Consider the following 23575-nt stretch of genomic DNA (forward strand, 5'->3'; position numbering starts at 1 on the left):
AAATGTGTTGGCAATATCTGGATGAATGCTGGAGCTAGTTAAGTTTACAAATTATTTTGTCATATAAAGCAAAATTCAAAGCTTCATATACTATGAGAAAAATTTTAAAAAATCATTGATTCATATTTTCAGGAGTTTTGAATGATTAACTATGTAATTATATTCATATTATTAATGTGTATTTATATAGATTTTTATTTTGCATATGTAATTTGATAAAAGAAAATTTACATGAACAAATTACATTAAAAGTTATTCCAGAAATATACTTATCAAATTAAGTTAAATGTCAATAGCTTTTAAACTTAGATTTTAGTTTAACTTTTCTGTCATTCTTAACTTTACTTTGAATAAAAAGAGCAAACTTTATAGTTTTTATCTGTGAAGTAGAGATATACATATTATACATAAATAGATAAGCCAAATCTGTGTTACTAAAATTTCATGAAGATTTCAATTAGAAAAAAATACCATAAAATGTTTTGAGTGCAGGGGAAAAATAGGCAATGATGAAAAAAATGAAAAACATCTGTAAACACATGTAGAGAGTGCATAAAGAAAACAAAAACAGAGATAGAAAGTAAAACTAGGGAATTTAGAAAATGGAAATTAGTATGTTCACTATTTAAGACCTATGCACAGAGCAAAGTCTTCAGAAAACCTAGAGGCCAAGGTTCAAGGTTACCCATCTCAAGTAGCCTAGCGATATTTGCAACATCCCAATGGCCCTGTCCTTTTCTTTACTGATGGCTGTGCTGGTGCTCAGCTACAAATCCATCTGTTCTCTGGGCTGTGATCTGCCTCAGACCCACAGCCTGGGTAATAGGAGGGCCTTGATACTCCTGGCACAAATGGGAAGAATCTCTCCTTTCTCCTGCCTGAAGGACAGACATGATTTTGGATTCCCCCAGGAGGAGTTTGATGGCAACCAGTTCCAGAAGACTCAAGCCATCTCTGTCCTCCACGAGATGATCCAGCAGACCTTCAATCTCTTCAGCACAGAGGACTCATCTGCTGCTTGGGAACAGAGCCTCCTAGAAAAATTTTCCACTGAACTTTTCCAGCAGCTGAATGACCTGGAAGCCTGCGTGATACAGGAGGTTGGGGTGGAAGAGACTCCCCTGATGAATGTGGACTCCATCCTGGCTGTGAGGAAATACTTCCAAAGAATCATTCTTTATCTGACAGAGAAGAAATACAGCCCTTGTGCCTGGGAGGTTGTCAGAGCAGAAATCATGAGATCCTTCTCTTTATCAAAAATTTTTCAAGAAAGATTAAGGAGGAAGGAATGAAACCTGGTTCAACATGGAAATGATCTATATGGACTAATACACCAGTCCACACTTCTATGACTTCTGCCATTTCAAAGACTCATTTCTCCTATAACCACCGCATGAGTTGAATCAAAATTTTCAGATGTTTTCAGGAGTGTAAGGAAACATCATGTTTACCTGTGCAGGCACTAGTCCTTTACAGATGACCATGCTGATAGATCTAATTATCTATCTATTGAAATATTTATTTATTTATTAGATTTAATTTATTTTTGTCCATGTAATATTATGTGTACTTTTACATTGTGTTAAATCAAAATATGTTATTTATATTTAGTCAATATATTATTTTGTTTTTATTAATTTTTACTATTAAAACTTCTTATATTATTTGTTTATTCTTTAATAAAGAAATACCAAGCCCAAATGTGCAATCTCATTAAAGAATGGATGGTACAATTCATTTACCCATCATCATTATATCCAAATTGTAAGTAAAAGTTGACTTTCTCTAAGCGAGGTTTTATATTGCCCTTAGGATATCTAGGTGAACATAACAGATACTGTTTTCGCTTTCTTGTATCTTTTATTTTTGTAAGGAAAATAATAACTATACTTTCTAATACCTGTTACATTAAATGCTATAGTGAGAAGAAATAAAAACAAATGAAATTCAGTAAAACTGAAGCAAGGCATATCAAAATTTTTTTTTAAAAAGTAGTAGATATCCTCTATAGTAGACAAGTAGACATCTAAGTGCAAGTGTCCATTGGCAACCTGATATTTTTGTCTGTAATTTACAAGCAATACCATGAAGTGAAAGCTTGGGAACAGAATATGTCACATGGGTTGAATAGAATGAGAAAAACACTTAAAATTTATTCCTGCAAACTTCAACTTTAAAGGGAGAGAAGAGCCAGGAAAGAGTTTGAATGGCCATGCATTGGGACAAGAAAAAATGTTGTTAAAAGCATATTTAAAAGACTAAAACTGCTTAGAAGAATCAATGCATTCATGCAAAATGTGGATTGAAAGTGTACACTACATCTGGAAAATAGATGGCATTGCCGCTGATAGAGATAGTTGGGTGGAATTAATCATAGTGGAGTAAGCTGGAAGAGTGAATCAGAGAAGAGAAATCAGTGACAATACATATAGAAAACGATTTTGAAAAGTTTGCTTTCAGAATTGGAGGACAGAAATAGAGTGGGACTTTGAAAAGAATGTGGATTTTTTTTCTCTGAATAATTTTTACTTTAAAAAATATATTTGTCTCTGGATAGATTTTGTGAATTTGATGGACTGCCAAACCACTTTAATATGTTTAATATTTTGATTTGAAATTATGACATTTTAATTAATTATAATCATTGTTTTTCTTCATTATTTTGATTAATACTATGTTAAATGTCATTAAACTGCTCTGTGGATTGAAACCATTCACTACAGTGGGAACACAGATCAATGCTGACCTTATGAGAACTGGACAAGTGGAAGTAATAAGCAGAAACCATACTGAGGTAGGTGGAAGGATAAGAGAAAACAAGAACTTTCATTTTCTTTTTTCATCTAGAGAGTCACTTTGTTTCTTTTACTTTTATTATGTTGAGACTTACATTTCTTCTTTTGCCTCAACTTATGCAAATGTAATAACGGCTTATTAAAATAGTTTAATGGAGAAAGAAAAATGATGACTTGAAAATTATGGGAAATAATAATACAGATTCTTTGCATTACCAGATTCTTTGCATTTTTATTTCCCTGTTGAGGTACTAAACTCAAGATGAAATAGGGAGTAATTCAGAAGCAATAAGACAACCCTGGCAAAGAAAAATACTAATTTAATTATATAGATAGATAGATAGATAGATAGATAGATAGATAGATAGATACAGAAATATATATATAGAGAGAGATATATAGATATGTATAGAAAGACAATGAGACCAGTAAGGAAGAGTAATTTTATCTAGCATCATATTCTGGACTTTATTGCCCCACATTTTTATTGTGAGGTGGAGAATGGTAAACCAAGAAGCTCAGTAGAAATGCACCAATGGAAAAATGTAGGGACATTCAGTAGTTACTTCAATATGACCTCCTTATAAGAAAAAGTAATCATTGAATCCTCTGGCTAGCTAAGAAATTTGGAGCGTAATAAATGTTCAACAGTTTAATGCATTGAACTCAAATTAGAAATCAACAATTGGCAAATAAATTTATTTTGCTATCTAAGATAAAAATTTAAAAAGGATAATTTACCCACCCCCTGACCACATGCACACATATTGAGCATACATTTTTGCTTTTGTCATCTGGAGGCTATGGAAACAGTTGACACCTAAGTATCTGATCAAAGGAAGATGAGGTTACTGCTGCCAACCTAGGTCATTCACAGAAGTACTCTGGAGATATTTGATTGTTTAGGGAACAAAAGCAATCACCCTATAGTAAAGGTATACTAAAAGTTTCAAGTTGTGATGAGCTAACTTGTACTATCACATTAGTGTGTTGGCAAGAGTTAGACTGGAAGAGGTGTGTCTGTGAGCACTCAGATCCAGAGGGTCAGATTAAAGTTGTGCTCTCTGAGAGGTGAGATTGTGTGGGGGAAAGGATAACAATGTTGTGGGTCTTGGAATTAAAATTGGCACTCCCATGTGCAATTAAAACTATAAGCTAGCCAGTGATTTTGACAACAATACTGAGTGAAAAACTCTTGCAACAATCCTGCACATGAGGCCTTAGTGAGGCACAGCCACATGGACATGGCCACACTTGAAAGTCTTCCCGGTTTTTTTGTTTCTTTGCTTGTTTTTGTTTTTGTTTTTGAGACAGTGTCTCGTTCTGTTGCCCAGGCTGGAGTGCTGTGGCACAATCTCAGCTCACTGCAACCCCTGGCTCACAGGCTCAAGCAATTCTCATGCCTCAGTCTTCCAAGTAGCTGGGACTACAGGTGTGCACTACCATGCTCAGATAATTTTTGTATTTTTATGTTTTATTAGAGATGATGTTTCACCATGTTGGCTGGGCTGGTTTTGAACTTCTGATGTCAAGTGATTTGCTCGCCTCAGCCTCCTAAAGTGCTAGGATTACAGGCATGAGCCACTATGCCTGGCTGAAAGTGTTCCTTTTCAAGAGAAAATCTGAGAATATTATTTGTTAATAACTGTCTTTTTTTATGTTTTTAGCTACACCTATTGGAATGTGATAGTTGTTAATAATTGTATCCTACTGGAATATGATACTTGTTAATAATTGTATCTTGAGTCATTACTATGAGACCTGGGATAATGATAAAAGAGTGAACAAGATATAGGCCTTTCTCCTAAGGAGGTTACTTGTCAAACGGGTCTAATAAATCTTGTCTCAGATGTATATAGGTTGTGAAGATTTTCTCCCACTCTGTGGGTTGTCTGTTTACTCTGCTGATGGTTTCTTTTGCTGTGCAGAAACTTTTTAGTTTAATTAAGTCCCAACTATTTATCATTGTTTTTGTTGCATTTGCTATTGGGTTCTTGGTCAAGAAGTCTTTGCCTAAGCCAACGTCTAGAAGGGTTTTTCTGGTGTTATCTTCTAGAATTTTTATGGTTTCAGGTCTCAGTCTTTGATCTAGAATTATATCTAGAAGCCAATGTCTAGAAGGATTTTTCCGGTGTTATATTCTATTCTATTCAGGTGTTATATTCTAGAATTTTTATGGATACAGGTCTTACATTTAAGTCTTTGATCCATTTTGAGTTGATTTTTGTATAAGGTGAGAGATGAGGATCCAGTTGCATTCTTCTACATGTGGCTTGCCAATTATCTCATCACCATTTGTTGAATAGGGTGTCCTTTCCCCACTTTATGTTTTTGTTTGCTTCATCAAAGTTCAGTTGGCTGTGAGCATTTGGGTTTATTTCTGGGTTCTCTATTCTGTTCCATTGGTCTATTTGCCTATTTTTATACCAGTACCATGCTGTTTTGGTGACTATGGCCTTATAATATAGTTTGAAGTCAGGTCATGTGATGCCTCCAGATTTGTTCTTTTCACTTAGTCTTGCTTTGGCTATGCAGGCTCAAATTCCATAAGAATTTTAGGATTGTCTAGAGATCTGTGAAGAATGATGGTTGTATTGGGATGGGAATTGCATTGCATTTGTACATTGCTTTTGGCAGTATGGTCATTTTCAAAATATTGGTTCTACCCAACCATGAGCATGAGATGTGTTTCTATTTGTTTGTGTCATCTACGATTTCTTTCAGCAGTGTTTTGTAGTTTTCCTTCTAAAGGTCTTTCACCTCCTTGGTTAGGTATATTCCTAAGTATTTAATTTTTTTACAGCTATTGTAAAAGGGGTTGAGTTCTTGATTTGATTCTCAGCTTGGTCACTGTTGGTGCAGAGCAGAGCTACTGATTTGTGTACATTAATTTTGTATCCTGCAACTTTGCTGAATTCATTTATTAGTTCTAGAAGCTTTTTGGAGACCTCTTTATGGTTTTCTAGGCATAGAAGCATATCATCGGCAAACAGCAACAGTTTGACTTCCTCTTTATCAATTTGGATGCCCTTGATTTCTTTCTCTTGTCTGATTGTTCTGGCTAGGACTTCCAGTACTATGTTGAATAGAAGTAGCGAGAGTGGGCATTCCTGTCTGATTCCAGTTATCAGAGGGAATGCTTTCAACTATTCCCCATTCAGTATTATGCTGGCTGTGGGTTTTCATAGACGGCCTTTGTTTCCTTAATGCATGTCCCCTCCATGCCGATTTTGCTTAGGGTTTTAATCATAAAGCGATGCTGGATTTTGTCAAATGCTTTTTCTGCATCTATTGTGATGATCATGTAATTTTTGTTTTTAATTCTGTTTATGTGATGTATTACATTTATTGACTTGCGTATGTTAAACCATCCCTGCATCCCTGGTGTGAAACAAGGGCCTAAAACAAATTAGCAAGAAAAAAACAAACAATCTCATCAAAAAATGGGCCAATGACATGAATAGACAATTCTCAAAAGAAGATATACAAACGGTCAACAAACATGAAAAAATGCTCAACATCACTAATGATCAGGAAAATACAAATCAAAGCCACAATGTGATACCACCTTACTTTTGCAGGAATGGCCATAATAAAAAAATCCAAAAATAATAGATGTTGGAGGGGATGCAGTGAAAAGGTAACACTTTCACACTGCTGGTGGGAATGTAAACTAGTACAACCACTATGGAAAACAGTGTGGAGATTCCTTAAACAACTAAAGTAGAACTACCATTCAATCCAGCAATCCTACTACTAGGTATCTACCCAGAGGAAAATAAGTCAACATATGAAAAAGATACTTGCAAACGCATATTTATAGCAGCACAATTCACAATTGCAAAAATGTGGAACCAGCCCAAACGCCCATCAATCAATGAGTGAATAAAGAAACATATATATATATGTTTATATATATATATATACATACATAAAAGTCAAAAGTTGACACCTAAAATTAACCATCACATCTACCATCACATTAATAGGGTTCCTGTATAATAACAGGATTTCAACTGAAAATAACTGCAAATTTTAGACTTAGACTTTAAGAAGTAATCTCTAGGGAAATCCAAAGACAAATTGGGAGACAAATGCAAGGACACAAGAGCAAATTTTAGCTTCTGACACATAAAGCTACAGGAAACAGGAAACACAGCCTAACCACCAGCAAGGTAACCACAAAGGCTTTCACTGGGCTGGTCTGAGTGCAGTGGTGTTTACAACTAATCCATCACAACAAGTTACAGATTCCCTTGTTCCCTCTCCACTCCCACTGCTTCACTTGACTAGATTTTTAAAATACCCTCACATTAAGGGTCAATTTACCTCAGTTCCTTTTACTCAATCCATCATGTCCACCTTTCAGCAAAAAATTAACAAGGTACGCTAAAAGATGAAACACATAGTTTGAAAAGATAGAGTAAGCATCAGAACTAAGTCCAGATATGACAGAGATCTTGAAATTATCAAAACAGAAATTTTAAATAGCAATGATTAATATGCTAAGGGCTCTAATGCATTTCTATATTCACTCATATGCTTTATCTAAGATATATTATTTATGATATTTAAAGTAGTTCTTGTCATATAGCTTGTTCATCTTTATAATATATTAAAATATAATGAAATATGTTCACCTTTACCTTGTGTCCAATTATATTCTATTCATTTTTTACATTTATTTACTTTTTTAAATATTTATTACATTCTTCCCCAAAAGACTTCTTGGGTATGTTTCTTCTTAAAAAAAAAGAAATAATCTAAATTTGCAAGCTAGATTATTGAATTCAACTCCCTCATTCACTTATTTCAGTCAGATTATGTTTTAAAATGGCATACTTCTATGCCATATTATGCAATTTTTCTGGAAATATATACGTAAATAAAGCAAATGCAAAACATCCTCTCATAACTTTCCATTTTAGAGAAAGAAACAAAAATAGTAATCATGGTTAATACATTTCAATTATGTTTTCATGAGATGTCGAGGACAAAGGATTCTCTCATCAGAAGCTTGAAAAAGGGATATCAAGAAAGGAAACAAACAGGTGTACTCCATAAAGTTCCTCTGAAACATCTAAAAACAGATGCCCCATTGGTAAACTCATATGTGGATTTGGAATCTTCAACAATGTATAAGCTGGACATAATTTGCAGGAATCTGGTCATTGCAATGTATGTGTTTATGTCCTATTGGTAAATTCATATGTGGATTTGGAATCTTCAACAGTGTATAAGCTGGACATGATTTGTAGGAATCTGGGCATGGTAATATATGTGTTTACTTATAAGTACAGTGTAGAATGAGAAGATGACACAAATCTTAGGAAGATCTTCAATTTACAAGATTAGGGAAGAGAAGAGCAAAGGGTGCAGAAATGGAGTGGTGAGTACAGTTAGGAGACAATCAGGAGAGAATTATCATCAGAAAGTATTGAAAAATAAAATAAAGGGTTTAAAAATTGAATGATGCACTTAGGAAAGGTTAGGACTAAACGATCTCAGTGGATATGAAAACCTAGATGCCATTGGTGACTTTAGTAAGATGTGGCATGGCAGACTTGATGAGGCAGAAACCAGACTGGAGTAGGTTCAAGGATGAATAATTATAGAAGTGTGGTAAGTTGTTTCCTCTATTTTTACCTAGATGGATCCTGCTAGAGTCCTAATTTAAAACAACAACAACAACAACAAAAAACTTTTGTTTTCTTAAATTTGCTTTACAGTTTTTCTATTTCCTTGATTTTTCACTCTTCTCTTTATTGTTTCTTCTGTATCTTTTCTACGTAGTTTTTGTTTAATTTCTTCTAATTCTAGTTTGTTTTTTGCTTTTTTTTTTTTTTTTTTTTTTTTTTTTTTTTTTTTTTTTTTTTTTTAGAAGGAGTCTCACTCTGTCGCCCAGGCTGGAGTGCAGTGGCTCGATCTCAGATCACTACAACCTCCGCCTCCTGGGTTCAAGCTATTCTCCTGTCTCCAAGCTATTCTCCTGTCTCAGCCTACCGAGTAGCTGGGATTACAGGTGCACACCACCACACCCGGCTAATTTTTGTATTTTTAGTAGAGACGGTGTTTCACCATATTGGTCATGCTGGTCTCAAACTCCTGACCTCAGGTGATCCACCTGCCTCGGCCTCCCAAAGTGCTGGGATTACTGGGGTGAGCCACAGTGACTGGCATCTAGTTGTTAAGGTGGAAAATGCAGAATGTTGATTTTGGACTTCTCTTCTAAAATAAGCATTTAAAGACTTAAATTATACTTTAACCGTGTTTTAACTGTGTCTCACAAATTTTGATATGTTGTATTTTTTGTTTGTTTCAAAATATTTTCTCATATCTTTTGACATTTCTTCTTTGATCCATGAATTACTTAAAAGTGTATTTTCAAATATTTGGGAGTTTTTCAGATATCTTTATGCTACTGGTTTTTGTTTTTGTTTTTGTTTCTGTTTTTGTTTTTCAGATGGAGTCGCACTCTGATGCCCAGGCTGGAGTGCAGTGGCTCAATCTCGGCTCACTGCAACCTCCACCTCCCAAGTTCAAACGATTCTCCTGCATCAGCCTTCCAAGTAGCTGGAATTACAGAAGCCTAATTTTTATATTTTTAGTAGAGACGGGGTTTCGTCATGTTGGCCAGGCTGGTCTCAAACTCTTGACCTCAAGTGATCCACATGCCTCAGCCTTCCAAAGTGCTGGGATTACAGGCGTGAGCCAACGCACCTGGACTATGCTACTGTTTTCTAGGTTTGTTTCGCTTGAAATTAAACAGCATACTCTATCATTTTAATTCTTTTCATTATACAGAAACTTGTTTATAACCCAGCATATGATCTATATTAGTGTCCGAAAGAAGTCTGTAGAAAAACACATTATATATAGTAACCATTTTACTATGTATAACAAAATATAAAGTCATTTCTGCTTTCTAATGAGTAGTGTGTTCATGGTATAATTTTTCCATCTTTAACTGTAACCTGTGTTTTTATATACGAAGTTGGATCTTTTTGTTTGAGTCTTATTTTTGTTTGCTTGGTTTTTGGTTTTTGTTTTGCTTTTGTCTTCCCAGTATAGCAATCTCTACTTTTTTAGTGGAAAGTTTAGACAATAAAAATTTAATCTAATTATGCATATGTTTGGGTGTATGTTTCCCATCTTGCTTGTTTTATTTCTTCCTGTGGTCCTTGTTCCTTTCTTTCTTAATTTCTTGCCTTCTCCTAAATTAGTTTACAGTTTTAATAATTCCCTCTTATCTCCACTAACATTTTATGAGCTATTCTTCTAGTCTGTCTTGTTTTAATTTTAGTTTTTTTGTAGTGTTCATCACATAATATTTTAAATTATCATACACTACCTAGACATTGAGCTATTGTGCTGTATTTATTATGCTACATGTGTTTTGTATCACTGAATAAATTTTTTATTTTTATTAAACAATCTAATACTTTACATTATTTTGTGTAGCTCCAAGTTTTCATGTGATATAATTTCATCTCTGCTTGAAGAACATTTTAAAACAATATTTGTAGTATAGGTCTGGTAGTGATAATTCTCTCAATTTCCATTTCCCTGAAAAAGTCTTAATTTTACTTTCATTTTTGAAGTATATATTTGCTGGATATAACATTCCAGGTTAACAAGTTTGGTGTTATTTTTTCCTTTCAACTTTTAAACATGCCATTTAATTGGCATCTACCTTGCATGCTATTTAATGAGATGCTTGAAAGCATTCTTATCTTTCTTTATATGTAATGTGTTTTTTATTGGTAACTGCTTTTAAGATTTTTCTTTATCACTTGTTCTCAGAAATTTTATAATGATGTGTTTTGTTGTGGTTTTAAATATATATTCATGTTTATGCTGCCTGAAATTTATTGAGCTTCTTGAATTCATAAATTTTTTTGTTTTGTTTTAATCTAATTCAGAAAATCGCCGGACATTATTTCTTCAAATATTTTCATTAACTCTCCTCTTCCTTCTTCTGGTACTCCAAGTATCAGAGGTTCATTTCATTCCATGCCTCCTTTTTGACAGATTCTACTGCTATGCCTTTAAAGTAACTGAGCTTTACCTCTACACTTAATTATCTCATTTAAAGTATTACATTTTTCATCTCAAAAAGTTAATATTGATTTTTATTTATATCTTCCATTTCTTTTCTTCACTAAACCTCCAGGAAGAGAGTAGGTTAATTGTGAAACACAAGATTTTTGTTTGTTTGTTTGTTTTGTTTGCATTAGGGTCACATTCCAGAGCTGTCTGTCATCCAATTTCTGTAAAATTATGCTGCATATATTTTTTTGTCAGTTATGTCATTGTTAAGGTAGTAGGATAAGCTCAAGCCTTCATAATAAATAGTTAATAAAACTTGTACTGTACAAATTCTCTTTCAAAAAATCTAATCTTATGTCTGTCCTGTATTCCATCAAGATCATATTTTCATCTATCGCTTGACAGGAGACTTTGCATTGATTTTTAGTAATCACGATCACCCTAGAGCCATTTTATTGAATATCACTTTTACCATTTTAATATCAGATAAGTTCTTTCTCCTAAATCTAATTACCACTATAATATAACATTTTTTAGGAATCATGTGTTTTAATAATCTGGTTACCTAAGTTTCTTTTTGTCACATTGTTTTTACTGTTATTTAAAAACATGCCTCAGCTGAGTGCAGTGGTTCACACCTATAATCTCAGCACTTTGAGAGGCCAAGGTAGGCAGATTGCTTGAGCCAGGAGTTTGAGACCAGCCTGGGCAACGTGGAAAAACCCATCTCTACAAAAGAAAAATAAAAATTAGCTGGGCATGGTGGCGCATGTCTTTAGTAGCAGCTACTAGGGAGGCTGAAATAGGAGAATGGCTTGAGTCCAGGAGGTCGAGGCTGCAGTGAGCCATGAGTATGCCACTGCACTCCATCCAGCCTGGGGAACAGCATGAGTCACTGTCTAAAAGAAAAAAAAAACAAAAAAGAAATATTTATTATTCTCATTATTCTTCTCTATCACTTCCTTTCTTTCTGACTAAATTAAGACGATCTATAAGTAGAACAATGATTTCATAAAAATTGTTAACTCTTAGGGATTCACAAATAATCAATTTACAATGAACATAACAATCTGGGACAGTTCCTTTATAAGATGGAAAAGTGAAACTGGATCAGAATATTTCTCTTCCCCAGTATCAAAATTAAAGAGCAATATAGGGTGAAAATCAGTTTAAATATACAACAGCATCCATGAATGAAAGATGGCCAATGAGCAAGAGTGTATAATTTGGGGATTAAAATGTATCAGAATTTCAAACTATAAAATTTAAGTAATTACTTATGCAATATAGAATTCTGCATTGAATCTAGATTTGGCCAGGACACATCTGTGATCCTGGGTAATTCAATTAACCCCTCTGAGCCTCAGTTTTCACAAATGTAAAATAAGATGGAAATACTCCTGGAGTTTCTGTATCAGAAAAACTAAAACATTTTAAAGCACTTAGCAGAGTATCTTCCAGAGTGCTTAAGAGATGGTGACTATTTTCTTATTGATTCATACAGATCTATATAAGAATAGTGAACTCTCCTATTCCACTGTCTGTAAGCTGCTGCAAAATGCTGACAGTCTAAAAAAAGAGAAATGGGAGTTCTGAAGAAGACTCAAAATTAGATACCATTTGACACTGAAGATATGTGATTAATATTTAATCAAAAATTGATGGTTTGTAAATATCTGGTGCAGGGATTAGTCTCCTAAACTGAAGTTAAAAGTGTATATATATTATATATTATTATATTATGTATAACTTATTTTAATATATATTATAATAATATATATTTTAACAATATATTACAGAGTATATAATATATAGTACATAATACATATAATATATAGTAGGTAATACATAATATATACAGATATGTGTATATATGTGTGTATATAAATGCCTATACACATTTGTGTGCATACACACACACACACACACACACATATATTTCATTTGCTAATTCTGTTGCCTGACAGTTTTCTTTCCTCCCTGCTCTTTCCCATTCTTTCATTCCCATATCATAATAGTTTCCTCCCTCTCCAGTGTAGAAATCTTCAGTGTGCCCTTTACATTCACTCCTCATTAACCTGCACTGCCCAGTCATATAGCTGCTTTCTCTTGCACTGTGGTTTCTGGCTGTCAATTTCCCCCTAAAGTGTACACAATTACCAATTGAAAGCAATAGTTGAGTGCAAATTTTTGGTTTTTCAGAAACTCGCGTATGAGAGGCCTTTTTCTCTCCTGGTAAGTATTTTTGGAATTGAGGGAATATTACTGTTACAATGATGTAATAGTAGTTGCAGCAAAAAGGAAATAGAGGGCAGGACCCATTTTACCCTGGGGGTTATCAAAAGATTTACAGAGGAAGAGAGCCACCTACTGATTGTGACTGACAGAAACAGCAGCCAAGTCTGGCGAGCAGCCTTCTCTTCTACACACAATCCTGTTCCCTGGCAGAAGATTTTTCTACAGAGCTAAAATGAGCTCTTTCCTGAAAAGAACTGACCTCAATTCTGAAAGTTCATTTCCCTAGCTTTGTGTCTTACAGAGGGGAAATAATGCCAGCTTCAAGCAGGAACCGTCCTCTTTTTTGGGCAGTGGGCAGCTATGTGGAGAGAGAAAGGGTCAGGATGTGTCCCTTGCCTCCAGCCGGCTCAGGCTTCCAGGGCCTCCTGACTCATCCCTCCCTCCACGTATTGAGCTACACTAGGAATAAGTACAGCCTGCCCATCTAGGTATAGAACTGCAAGGAAAATAAAGAAAAACCTCTTGTTTGATATTACATTAATTCTTTTTAAAAAAATACCTTGCTAATTTACAAATTCACTCCTATTAGATCATGTCACTTGACTTTGTAGTTAGGAGAAATTCTCATTGTTGTTTGAATTTTGACAGACTTGTATCCCGTCCAGTAGTAGTAAGATACAGCAAGACATAAGTGAAGGAATTTCAGAGAATACAATAATTGCCAAATGAAAGCATGTGGTCCATTGGGTAAAATTTAGGAAGCATAAGTTTGTGCAATGTTGTAATTGAAGAAGTTAATCAGGAACTTTGTGTGAATTGCTCAGCTAGCAGGAAGGGGCTTCAATGGAGGAGGAATCTTCCAAATGTTTGCTCACATTACAAACCCAATGTTTAGATTTCTTCTTGCTAGATGGGAGAAGGGATGAGTTGGGAAACTCAAAGTTATAATATTTGACAATATTTTTATCCTTGCCTTTCTTTCTTTGTCCACTGTTTATAGGGGCTCAGTTCAGGAGCAGGCAAAAAAAAATATATTTCTGGATTCACCTGGGTCAGTCTCTGTCTCTCTCTCTCTCATTGTTTAACACCTTTCAAATATTATGACCCCTTCAATTCTTTGGTTATTTCTTTATGCTGCTTATTTCTCTAATGTAATTTTACTTTTTTGTTGTTTGTCATTTTATGTTCGGTGGGCAAACATTGCATGATTTCGCTCTGCATTCTCATCTTACCCTGAAAAACTCTGTAATTATATCCCAATTATATCCAGTGTTAAAAGAAAAAATTAACACAAATTACATTTTGCAGAGTTTAATTGAGCAAAAACTGATTTGCAAATGGGGCAGCTCTCAGAGCAGAACATGTTCAGAGAAACTTTGAGGCTGCCCCATGATTGGATTACATTTATCAACAGAAAAAGGAAAGTGATATACAGAAAAAAAGAAGTGAGGTACATAAAGAGCTAGATTGGTTATAGCTTGGCATTAGCCTTACTTGAACATGGTTTGAATAAGCAGCCACCTGTGATTGACTGAAGCACAAGTGTGATGATTGGCTGGGACTCAGCTATTCATTACAGAAGTATACTCCAAATTAGGCTTTCAGATTATTTAGGTACTAAGTTACATTACAATTCATTATGTAAGAACTACATGAGTACAGAAGGTCACTCAGGCTAAACTTAGTTTAATAAACTTCTTTGTGGTCAGCCTCTCAATTTTAAGAAATTGACCATAACTTTTGGTGTTGTTGCCACTCTCTGTTATCATTCTAAATGGACGTCTTTGGTCTCAGTATGAAATTCACAAGTCTCAACAACACATTAGTTGAAACATTCTTTATGTTCTTGCTGATCTAGTTAAAGATCATTAAATGCTCAATGGATGGCTGCATACAAAACATTTAGGACTGGAGAGGATACAGTGCACCACGGGGAATATTATGATGACTATCAAGAGGATAATTTCAAAAACGCAAAGGGTACTCCTTAACAAAAGTCCTTGTGAAATAAACTGAACCAAATCAAACAAGTCAAAGTGCAGGCAATCTAGGCAGTTAAGCAGTATTTGAGTCTAATTGTTCATAGTCTGTCTTAAGGGTGTGATGGTGATTAAGAACTATAATTCACCGTAAATAGGCCTGATTTAAAGACGTATCCACTTTTGTTGATAGTCTGGTAACACAAGTCATAATAACCTGAAAACTCACTAGAAGAAATAGAAAGATTAGAAAACCTTGGAAAACCCAACCTTGCCATCCCCTATTTAGGCTGCCTGCAAACCAACTGTTAGTTGCTCCCATAAACACATTATGTGGGCTGCGTGTGGTGGCTTTTATCTGTAATTCCAGCAATTTGGAAGGCCAAGGTGGGAGGATTGCTTGAAACCCAGAGTTCAAGATCAGCTTGAGAAACAAAGTGAGATCATATTCCTATGTTTAAAAAATACAAAAAAAAAAGTTAGCCAGGTAGGGTGGCATGCACATCTAGTCCCAGCTACTTGGGAGGCTGAGGCATGAGGATTCCTCAAGCCCAGGAGTTTGAGGCTCCAGTGTGCTATGATCATGCCACTGCACTCCAGTGTGGACAGCAGAGCAAGACCCTATCTCAAAACATATACAAATACATTATGTGTTTCTTTCTCTTGAGAAATTTTCTTAATGTGTTTGGTGGCAAAGTCTAAGAAAACAGCAGTATTAGTCACCTTTCTAATCTTTCTATAGTAACAAACTCAGGGGAAAGATAGGTACAGTATTTAGTTTTTTTCAATAACAAACATAAGCCTCCAACTTGGGCAAAATGATCTAAAGCTACATGATGTTTCACTAAGTGTTTTGGTTGAAGATATATGTTCTTATCTATCCTTCAATGAGTGGCTTATACCCATGTGAAACCCTGGAAGGTTTGATTGTCTATAAAATTCAAGATTTTTCCCAAATTAAAGATTAGCTTCCAATTTTACGTAATCAGTACCCAACTACCACCAAGAGCAAGACCCCAGGAGTCCCACTAGGGAAACTAGCTTTCTTTGTCTATTTCAAGGTTAGTTAATTAATTCTGGTTATTGACTATTTTGGCCTCTGATCATACGAGCTATTATGGGGACAGTCAGGGAAAGTTAATCCAAAGGCAGGAGTGAGCCAAGCCAAATAGAATGATCCAAACTAGTGAGGAGGCAGAATGGAATAAGCAGATTCTCCACAGACCTAGCCCTCAGTGGCTGGAAAAAGGAAAACCTAGTTGTGCTTGAGCAAGGATCAGTTAAATTTGTTTACCCGTAAATCTTCATAGCTACTGAACAAAGCCCAATGGAAATTTACTTTTTTGTGTGTGGTTTATTTATAGCATGCTGTAAGGGTATATAACCACATTTGCTGAAAAAGGACTTTTTTCGATTTAATCTGGTGACATTATACAAGCAATTCTTTTTGCCAACATGGGTAATTCCTAAGTCTCAAACATGCATTACCTGGAAGCAAAATATACTTTTGTTCAGGCAACACTTGAATATGTTTTCTATATTTGGTAATGATCAGATTATTAATTGGAAATGTTAGAGTGCTGTTTCTACTGAGTGTAAAAAATCAAGTAACAGTGATGTTCAGAGCTTCAAGATTAGCTTTTCACTCTTCCTTTGAAGTGTCAGTGTGACTCTCATTGAGAACACAGACATTGGCATTAGCAGATTTGTTTTCTGACTTTTTTTGGTAGTAGCCCACAAACCCAACAATTGCTCTGGATTTGCGTTACAGCATAAGCTTAAGTGAAAGCTTGCACTGATTATGGTCCCATGGACGTTCCTGTACAACAAAAATGAGAAATGATTAGGACAGCAGAAAATTAGGTACGCAGTTCCAAGAATCTGAAGGAATTTTTTTGAGTTGTGAGATGTGGATGAAAGGTTTGAGGCCTTGAAGCTTTACTGCAGTGTAGGTGATAAGAAGAACTTGGTATCGTCCCTTAAAATGTAGTTCAAAGTCAATATTCCTCTGATGTCATTTCTAAAAGACACAAACTCTAGGTTCTAGGTCATGAAGGACTTGATTGTCCTAAGTTGGTGGATCATGAAAAACTTCTGAAAGACAGAGAGAGAGCCAAGATGGCCAACTAGATACAGCCAGGAAGAACTTCTCTCACCAAGAAAGACCAGATCATCAAGTAGACTGGCACATTTTAAACAGATCTTTGGAAAGAAGGCATGAAGAGTGGACGGAGGGATGATGCAGACCCAGGGCTGAAAGGGGAGGGAGTTGGGAACCCTGCATGAGGTTGCCAAGCTCCAGGACTCATTCCTGGCTTGGAGCAGCTTCTGGGGAAGGGGTGAGTAAAATAGGCATACAGTGAGCCACTCTTGTCACAGACCTCTGGAACCCAACTTCAGGAGACCCCATAACCCCCACAGACATTTGAGATGGCAGGGATAGCTACCTGGAGAGTTGAAAAAGACAGAACTCCAGCCTGCGTGGAGCCGAGGGTTTGTGTAGGAAGAGGTGCAATGGAGCACAGCTCATTCCCCAAGGCTCACATGTTCCTCTAGGTGGCTTTAGCCTTTTTTGGCTGCTGGACCTGAACGGAACAGGGCTATCTTTCCCATGGGATGGGCCAGTCCAATATGAGCACCCCACGCTCTGCCAGCCTATCCCAGGGACACTGCCTGTCTACACCCACTTTCAGCATGGCCTCTGCTGCCAAGCCGAGGCACTTGCCAGTGGGCACTGCCTTAGTTCTTTCACCAACAGACCCTATCTAATAGTCAGAGAACTACAAGTGGGCTCCTGCTGGCAAGCACCCACCCATAGCCCTCCCCCACCAGGGCTCACTCACTGTAGACTTTCCCTGCTGCTTTTCCAGCATGTCATACATGGGGGCCCCTGCTGCCCACCACCTCCCCAATGAAGTATTTTTGGCAGCACCCCTCATTGGAGTGCTGTTGCCAGCATACAGGGAACACCTTGGCCCCTCCAGCACATCAAATGCTTAACCTTGAGGGACCACAGAAAAAAAGCCATAGTCCTGATCCCAGTACCCCCACACCCCAGCATTAAAACATGAAGTTCAGGAGTGCTGAGCTGAAACTTGTACCCCTGAAATCATCCAGAAATGAAACCAATCAACTAAACCCAACTTATACCATAGTCAAACTCTCAAGGGCATCAAAGAATGTAAAATTTTAAAACCCCACCCAAAGGACAGCAGCTTCAAAGATTAAAGGAATATCAACCTATACAGATGAGAAAGAATCAGCACAAGAACTCAGGCAATTCTGGAAACCAGAGTGTCTTCTTACCTCCAAATGACCACACTAGCTTCCCAGCAGTGGTTCTTAATTGATGGCTAGAATGACAGACATAGAATTCAGAATCTGTATGGAAATGAAGACCATTGATATTCAATAGAAAGTTGAAATCCAATCCAAGGAATATAAAGAATCCAATAAAATAATACAAGAGCTGAAAGATGAAATAGCCATTTCAAAAAAAGAAACAGCTGATCTTCTAAAGCTGAAAAACTCTTACAAGAATTATATAACACAATCAGAAGTATTAACAGCAGAATAGACTAACCTGAGGAAGGAATCTCAGAGCTTGAGGACTCAGAGCTTCCCCAACCTTTCTAAAGAAGTTGACATACAAATTGAGGAAATTCAGAGAACCCCAGCAAGAAACAATACAAAATTAACATACCAAAGACACATAGTCATCAGATTCTTTGACATTAACACGGAAGAAAAAATATTGAAGAAAGCTAGAGAGGAGGGGCAGGTCACCTATAAAGGGAACCCCATCAGGCTAACAACATACCTTTCAGCAGAAACCTTACAAGCCAGAAGAGATTGGGGGCCTATATTCAGCATCCTTAAAGAAAAGAAATTCCAACCAAGAATTTTATATCCAGCCAAACTAAGCTTCCTTAGCAAAGGAGAAATAAAATCCTTTTCAGATAAACAAATGCTAAAGAAATTTGTTACCACCAGACCTTCCTTACAAGAGGTCCTTAAGGAAGTATTTAACATGGAAATGAAAGACTATTACCAGCCACCACAAAAACACACCTAAGTACCTAGCCCACTGACACTATAAACCAACTGCAGCCCAACTCTACATAACAGCAGGCTAACAACACAATGACAGGATCAAATCCTCACATGTCAATATTAACCTTGAATTTAAATGGGTTAAATGCCCCCATTTAGAAGACCGAGTAGCAAGATGGATAAAGAAGCAATAACCAAATGTATGCTGTCATCAAGAAACCCATCTCACATGCAATGATATTCACAGATTCAAAGTAAAGAGATGGAGAAAGATCTATCAAACAAACAAAAAAAAAAGAGAGTAGGGGTTATTATTCTTATTTCAAATAAAACAGACATTAAACCAGTATAATCAACAAGAACAAAAAATGGCATGACATAAACAGCTCGATTTAACAAGAAGACTTACTACCCTAAATATATATGCACCCAAAACTAGAGTGCCCAGATGCATAAGTTTTTAGAGACCTACAAAGAGACTTAGATAACTACACAATAATAGCAAAAGGCTTCCAAACCCCACTGACAGCATTAGACAGATCAACAAGGCAGAAAACTAACAAATATATTTGAGACCTAAATGCAACACTTGATCAAATGTACCTAACAGATATCTACAGAACACTCCACCCAACAACAGCAGAATACACATTCTCATCTGCACATAGTGCATACTCTAAGGTCAACCACGTGCTTGTCCATAAAGCAATTCTCAACAAAATAAAAAAAAATCATACCAAGCACACTCCTGGACCATGGGGCAATAATAATTGAAACTAATACCAAGAAGTTCTCTCAGAACCATGTAACTACATGGAAATGAGACAGCCTATTCCTGGATGACTTTCAGGTAAACAAAGAAATTAAGGCAAAAATCAAGAAATTCTTGGAAACTAATGAAAACAAAGATACAGCCCTTCAGAATCTCTGGGGCACAGCTAAATCAGTATTAGGAGTAAAATTAATAGCATTAAATGGCTACATCAAAAAGTCAGAAAGATCCCAAATTAGCAAGCTAACATCACACCAAAAAGAACTAGGAAAACAAGAGTAGAACAACTCCAAAGCTTGCAGAAGAAAAGAAATAACTAAAATCAGTTCAACTGAAAGAAATTGAGATGTGAAAATCTATACAAAAAAGAAACGAAAACAAAGGTTTGATTTTTGAAAGAATAAATAAGGTTGACATACTGCTAGCTAAATTAATGAAGAGAAAAAGAGAGAAGATCCAAATAAACACAGATATGACAAAAGTGATGTTACACCAACCTCACAGAAATACAAAAAACTTCAGAGACTGTTTTGAACACTTCTATGAACACAAACTAGAAAACCTAGAATAAATGGATACATTCCTGGAAACATTTAACCTCCAAAGATTGAATCAAGAAGAAACTGAATACTCGAACATACCAATAATAAGTTCTGAAATTGAATCAATACTAAAAAACAAACAAACAAACAAACAAACAAAAAACTTACCAACAATAAAAAGCCCTGCATCAGATGGATTCACAGCCAAATTCTACTGGACAAAAAAAGAAGAATGGATACCAATCCTATTGAAACTATTCCAAAAAATGCCTTGATCATTTTATCCATTAACGGTGATTATTATTTTATTTTACTTTGTTTTAGAGATAGGGTCTCACTCTGTCACCCATGCTGGAATGCAGTGGGAGGATCATAGCTCACTATAATCTCCAGCTTCCGGGCTCAAGCGATCCTCCCACTTCAGCCTTCGGAGTAGCTGGAACTACAGGTGCATACCACAATGCCCAGCTAATTATTTTTGTATGTACAATGTCTTGCTATGTTGCTCAGGCTGGTCTTGAACTCCTGCCTTGGCCTCCCAAAGCACCGAGATTATAGGGAAGAGCCACCATATCCAGCCACTGGTGATTTTTTTGACAAGTTTCTTTCAATCCTGTCATTGTATTTTAGGATTTTTTAAATATGATGAGGTTGGAAAAATAAAGACATCTATACTAAGTACTGTGGTGGAGTTTGGGGTTAAAACAAGATTATCCCTGGTAAGTATCCCTTCACTGCTTCATAGAAAGTACATATAGTCTGCCCTCTGGCTCATACAATAGGTTCTTTTTGGCACTGGACACTCAACCATTGTCTGGTAAGATTAGGAGGAGAAGAAATTCCTAATTGGAATCTATTAGTAGACAAAATAAAGTCTGGCCTGGAGGTGAGTTGTCCCTTTCAGGAATAAAAACAGCAGGCTGACCTGAAGGAAGTGTCCTGGAGAATCAATGACATCCTCAGGGAGAAACTCAGAGCCCATATGGCTGGGCTATTGTTAGACTAAAAATTGTTAAGTGCTTTCTGTTTATTCTTAAAATGACAAAAGAAAACCTCAAGAGTCAAATGTAAAAAGGCTTCTAAGTGTTTGCAGTTGATGAGTCAATAAAGGTTTTACTGTATTTCAGTGAATAAATTACTCATTAAATCATGGCCCTTTTTTACAATTGGCAGAAAAATCTACTCACTTTTAACTATTTAAAAGGTCTACTTTTACTTAGGACTTAAAATTAGTTCAACTTACAACACACCCCCGTTGCTCTGTCTACAAAGTAATAGATGGCAACACATTGGCATGTGACGTGGAACTCTGAATCCCTTGTCATCTCACCTGTCCTGCTCACCTGACTTCATGCCCTGGCCTCTCCTTGGTTTATAAATTCTCTACTCATATCCACCCTCCACTACCATTGATAGAGTCTTCCAGATAAGCCACTATATTGACTCCCCCTAAAGGTTTGACCTTAAATCACTGGTGTTTTCAGAATAGCTCATCTCTCCAGATACATATTTCTCTCCAGAAAGTTTTATAAATGAGTGGAATCTAAATATGGTTATTGAAAAGATTGAGTTAATCTTTTCAAATATCTTTGAACAGAGGCTGGTCGTAGTCAACATGCAACAAATTCCAATGTTATCATTTTTAGTATCATCGTCATCATCATTATCCAGATAAAGAGCGGAATCTTTGCGATTATCCAGTTCTCTTTATTTTTTACCCTGAGTTTCTCAAAGCACTCTTTTCATTGCCTAGGTAGATTTATTAACTTGGTAGAGTGCTCAGGCAAGGCTAATATCTATTATCCTGCCAGAGGAGGCTGCTTGTTCTAGTAATTGGGGACTGGTTGACAATCTCTTGTGAGCCAGTTGGCATGATGCCTCCCTTCCCTCCTCAGAACTGATCCTATGTATATTAAATGAAAAAAGAGCAAATGTCTGGTCTTGCAAAGCTAAGAGCAATTCATTGACCCAGTACTTGGCCTTCTCTGTGCCTCTAGCAGAAACAGCCATTTCCCTGCCTTTGTGTACCTCAACATTGGGCTCATTCTTCCCCTCTGCCAGAACCCCTAGTCATTGATTTTGCTGCATTTTATTTTGCTAACTTATACTTGGCCATTTTATGAGCAGAAAGCCACTTCCCTTCTTTCACTTCCATGACATTCAGACTTTTTTTTCTGTTTGGTTTCTTGCCCCAAAACAACTATCAAGTTTTGCTTTCTAAGAAAGCTGAAATGAAAAAGAAAAAAATCTGAATTCATGTAAATTATAGATCAAAATAGCATGGTTCCTTTGCCTTTCTTTTACTTCCTTTAATTTGTGTTATTTTGTCATAAACTGGAATGTAATGCAGAAGCAGCAAGACAAACCTTACCCAGTAAACCACTATGTAAAAATAAGGTACAAAATTTTAAAATAAAACAATCACAAATAAGTAAATTAAGGAAGGCTCTTTCTCCCTGACAGAAAAGCAAGGGTCTAACCTCCCTGCACTGTCAGAGTGAGTCAGAGATAGAGGAGGAAAGAACCCTTAGAATTGCAATGACTGAATGAGCAGCTGAAGACCACTAGTTTCTGTAATATAAGCTTTTTTTATTATTATTATTATACTTGAAGTTTTAGGGTACATGTGCACAACGTGCAGGTTTGTTACATATGTATACATGTGTCATGTTGGTGTGCTGCACCCATTAACTTGCCATTTAACATTAGGTACATCTCCTAATGCTATCCCTCCCCCCTCCCCCCACCCTACAACAGGCCCTGGTGTGCTTCCTTACACCTTATACTAAAATTAATTCAAGATGGATTAAAGACTTAAATGTTAGACCTAAAACCATAAAAACCCTAGAAGAAAACCTAGGCAATACCATTCAGGACATAGGCATGGGCAAGGACTTCATGTCTAAAACACCAAAAGCAATGGCAACAAAAGCCAAAATTGACAAATGGGATCTAATTAAACTAAAGAGCTTATGCACAGCAAAAGAAACTACCATCAGAGTGAACAGGCAACCTACAACATGGGAGAAAATTTTTGCAATCTACTCATATGACAAACGGCTAATATCCAGAATCTACAATGAACTCAAACAAAGTTACAAGAAAAAAACAAACAACCCGATCAAAAAGTGGGCGAAGGATATGAAC

At 36.1% G+C, this 23575-nt stretch overlaps 1 protein-coding gene across 1 annotated transcript; it reads left to right on the forward strand.

The window, feature by feature from the left end:
• The first annotated feature begins 674 nt into the window (after positions 1–674).
• IFNA21 (interferon alpha 21) lies at positions 675–1698 on the forward strand. The gene has a single exon (XM_004047863.4). It carries the CDS (start codon positions 723–725, stop codon positions 1290–1292), a length of 570 nt encoding a protein of 189 aa, XP_004047911.2. The 5' UTR covers positions 675–722; the 3' UTR covers positions 1293–1698.
• The last annotated feature ends 21877 nt before the right edge of the window (positions 1699–23575 follow it).

This window comes from Gorilla gorilla, chromosome 13 (genome assembly GCF_029281585.2).
Source record: "Gorilla gorilla gorilla isolate KB3781 chromosome 13, NHGRI_mGorGor1-v2.1_pri, whole genome shotgun sequence".
In the NCBI taxonomy this organism is placed as follows: Eukaryota; Metazoa; Chordata; class Mammalia; order Primates; family Hominidae; genus Gorilla; species Gorilla gorilla.

Bases quoted from the DNA above. Each gene is read 5' to 3' on its own strand.
- IFNA21 (XM_004047863.4), top strand. From the start codon at position 723: ATGGCCCTGTCCTTTTCTTTACTGATGGCTGTGCTGGTGCTCAGCTAC.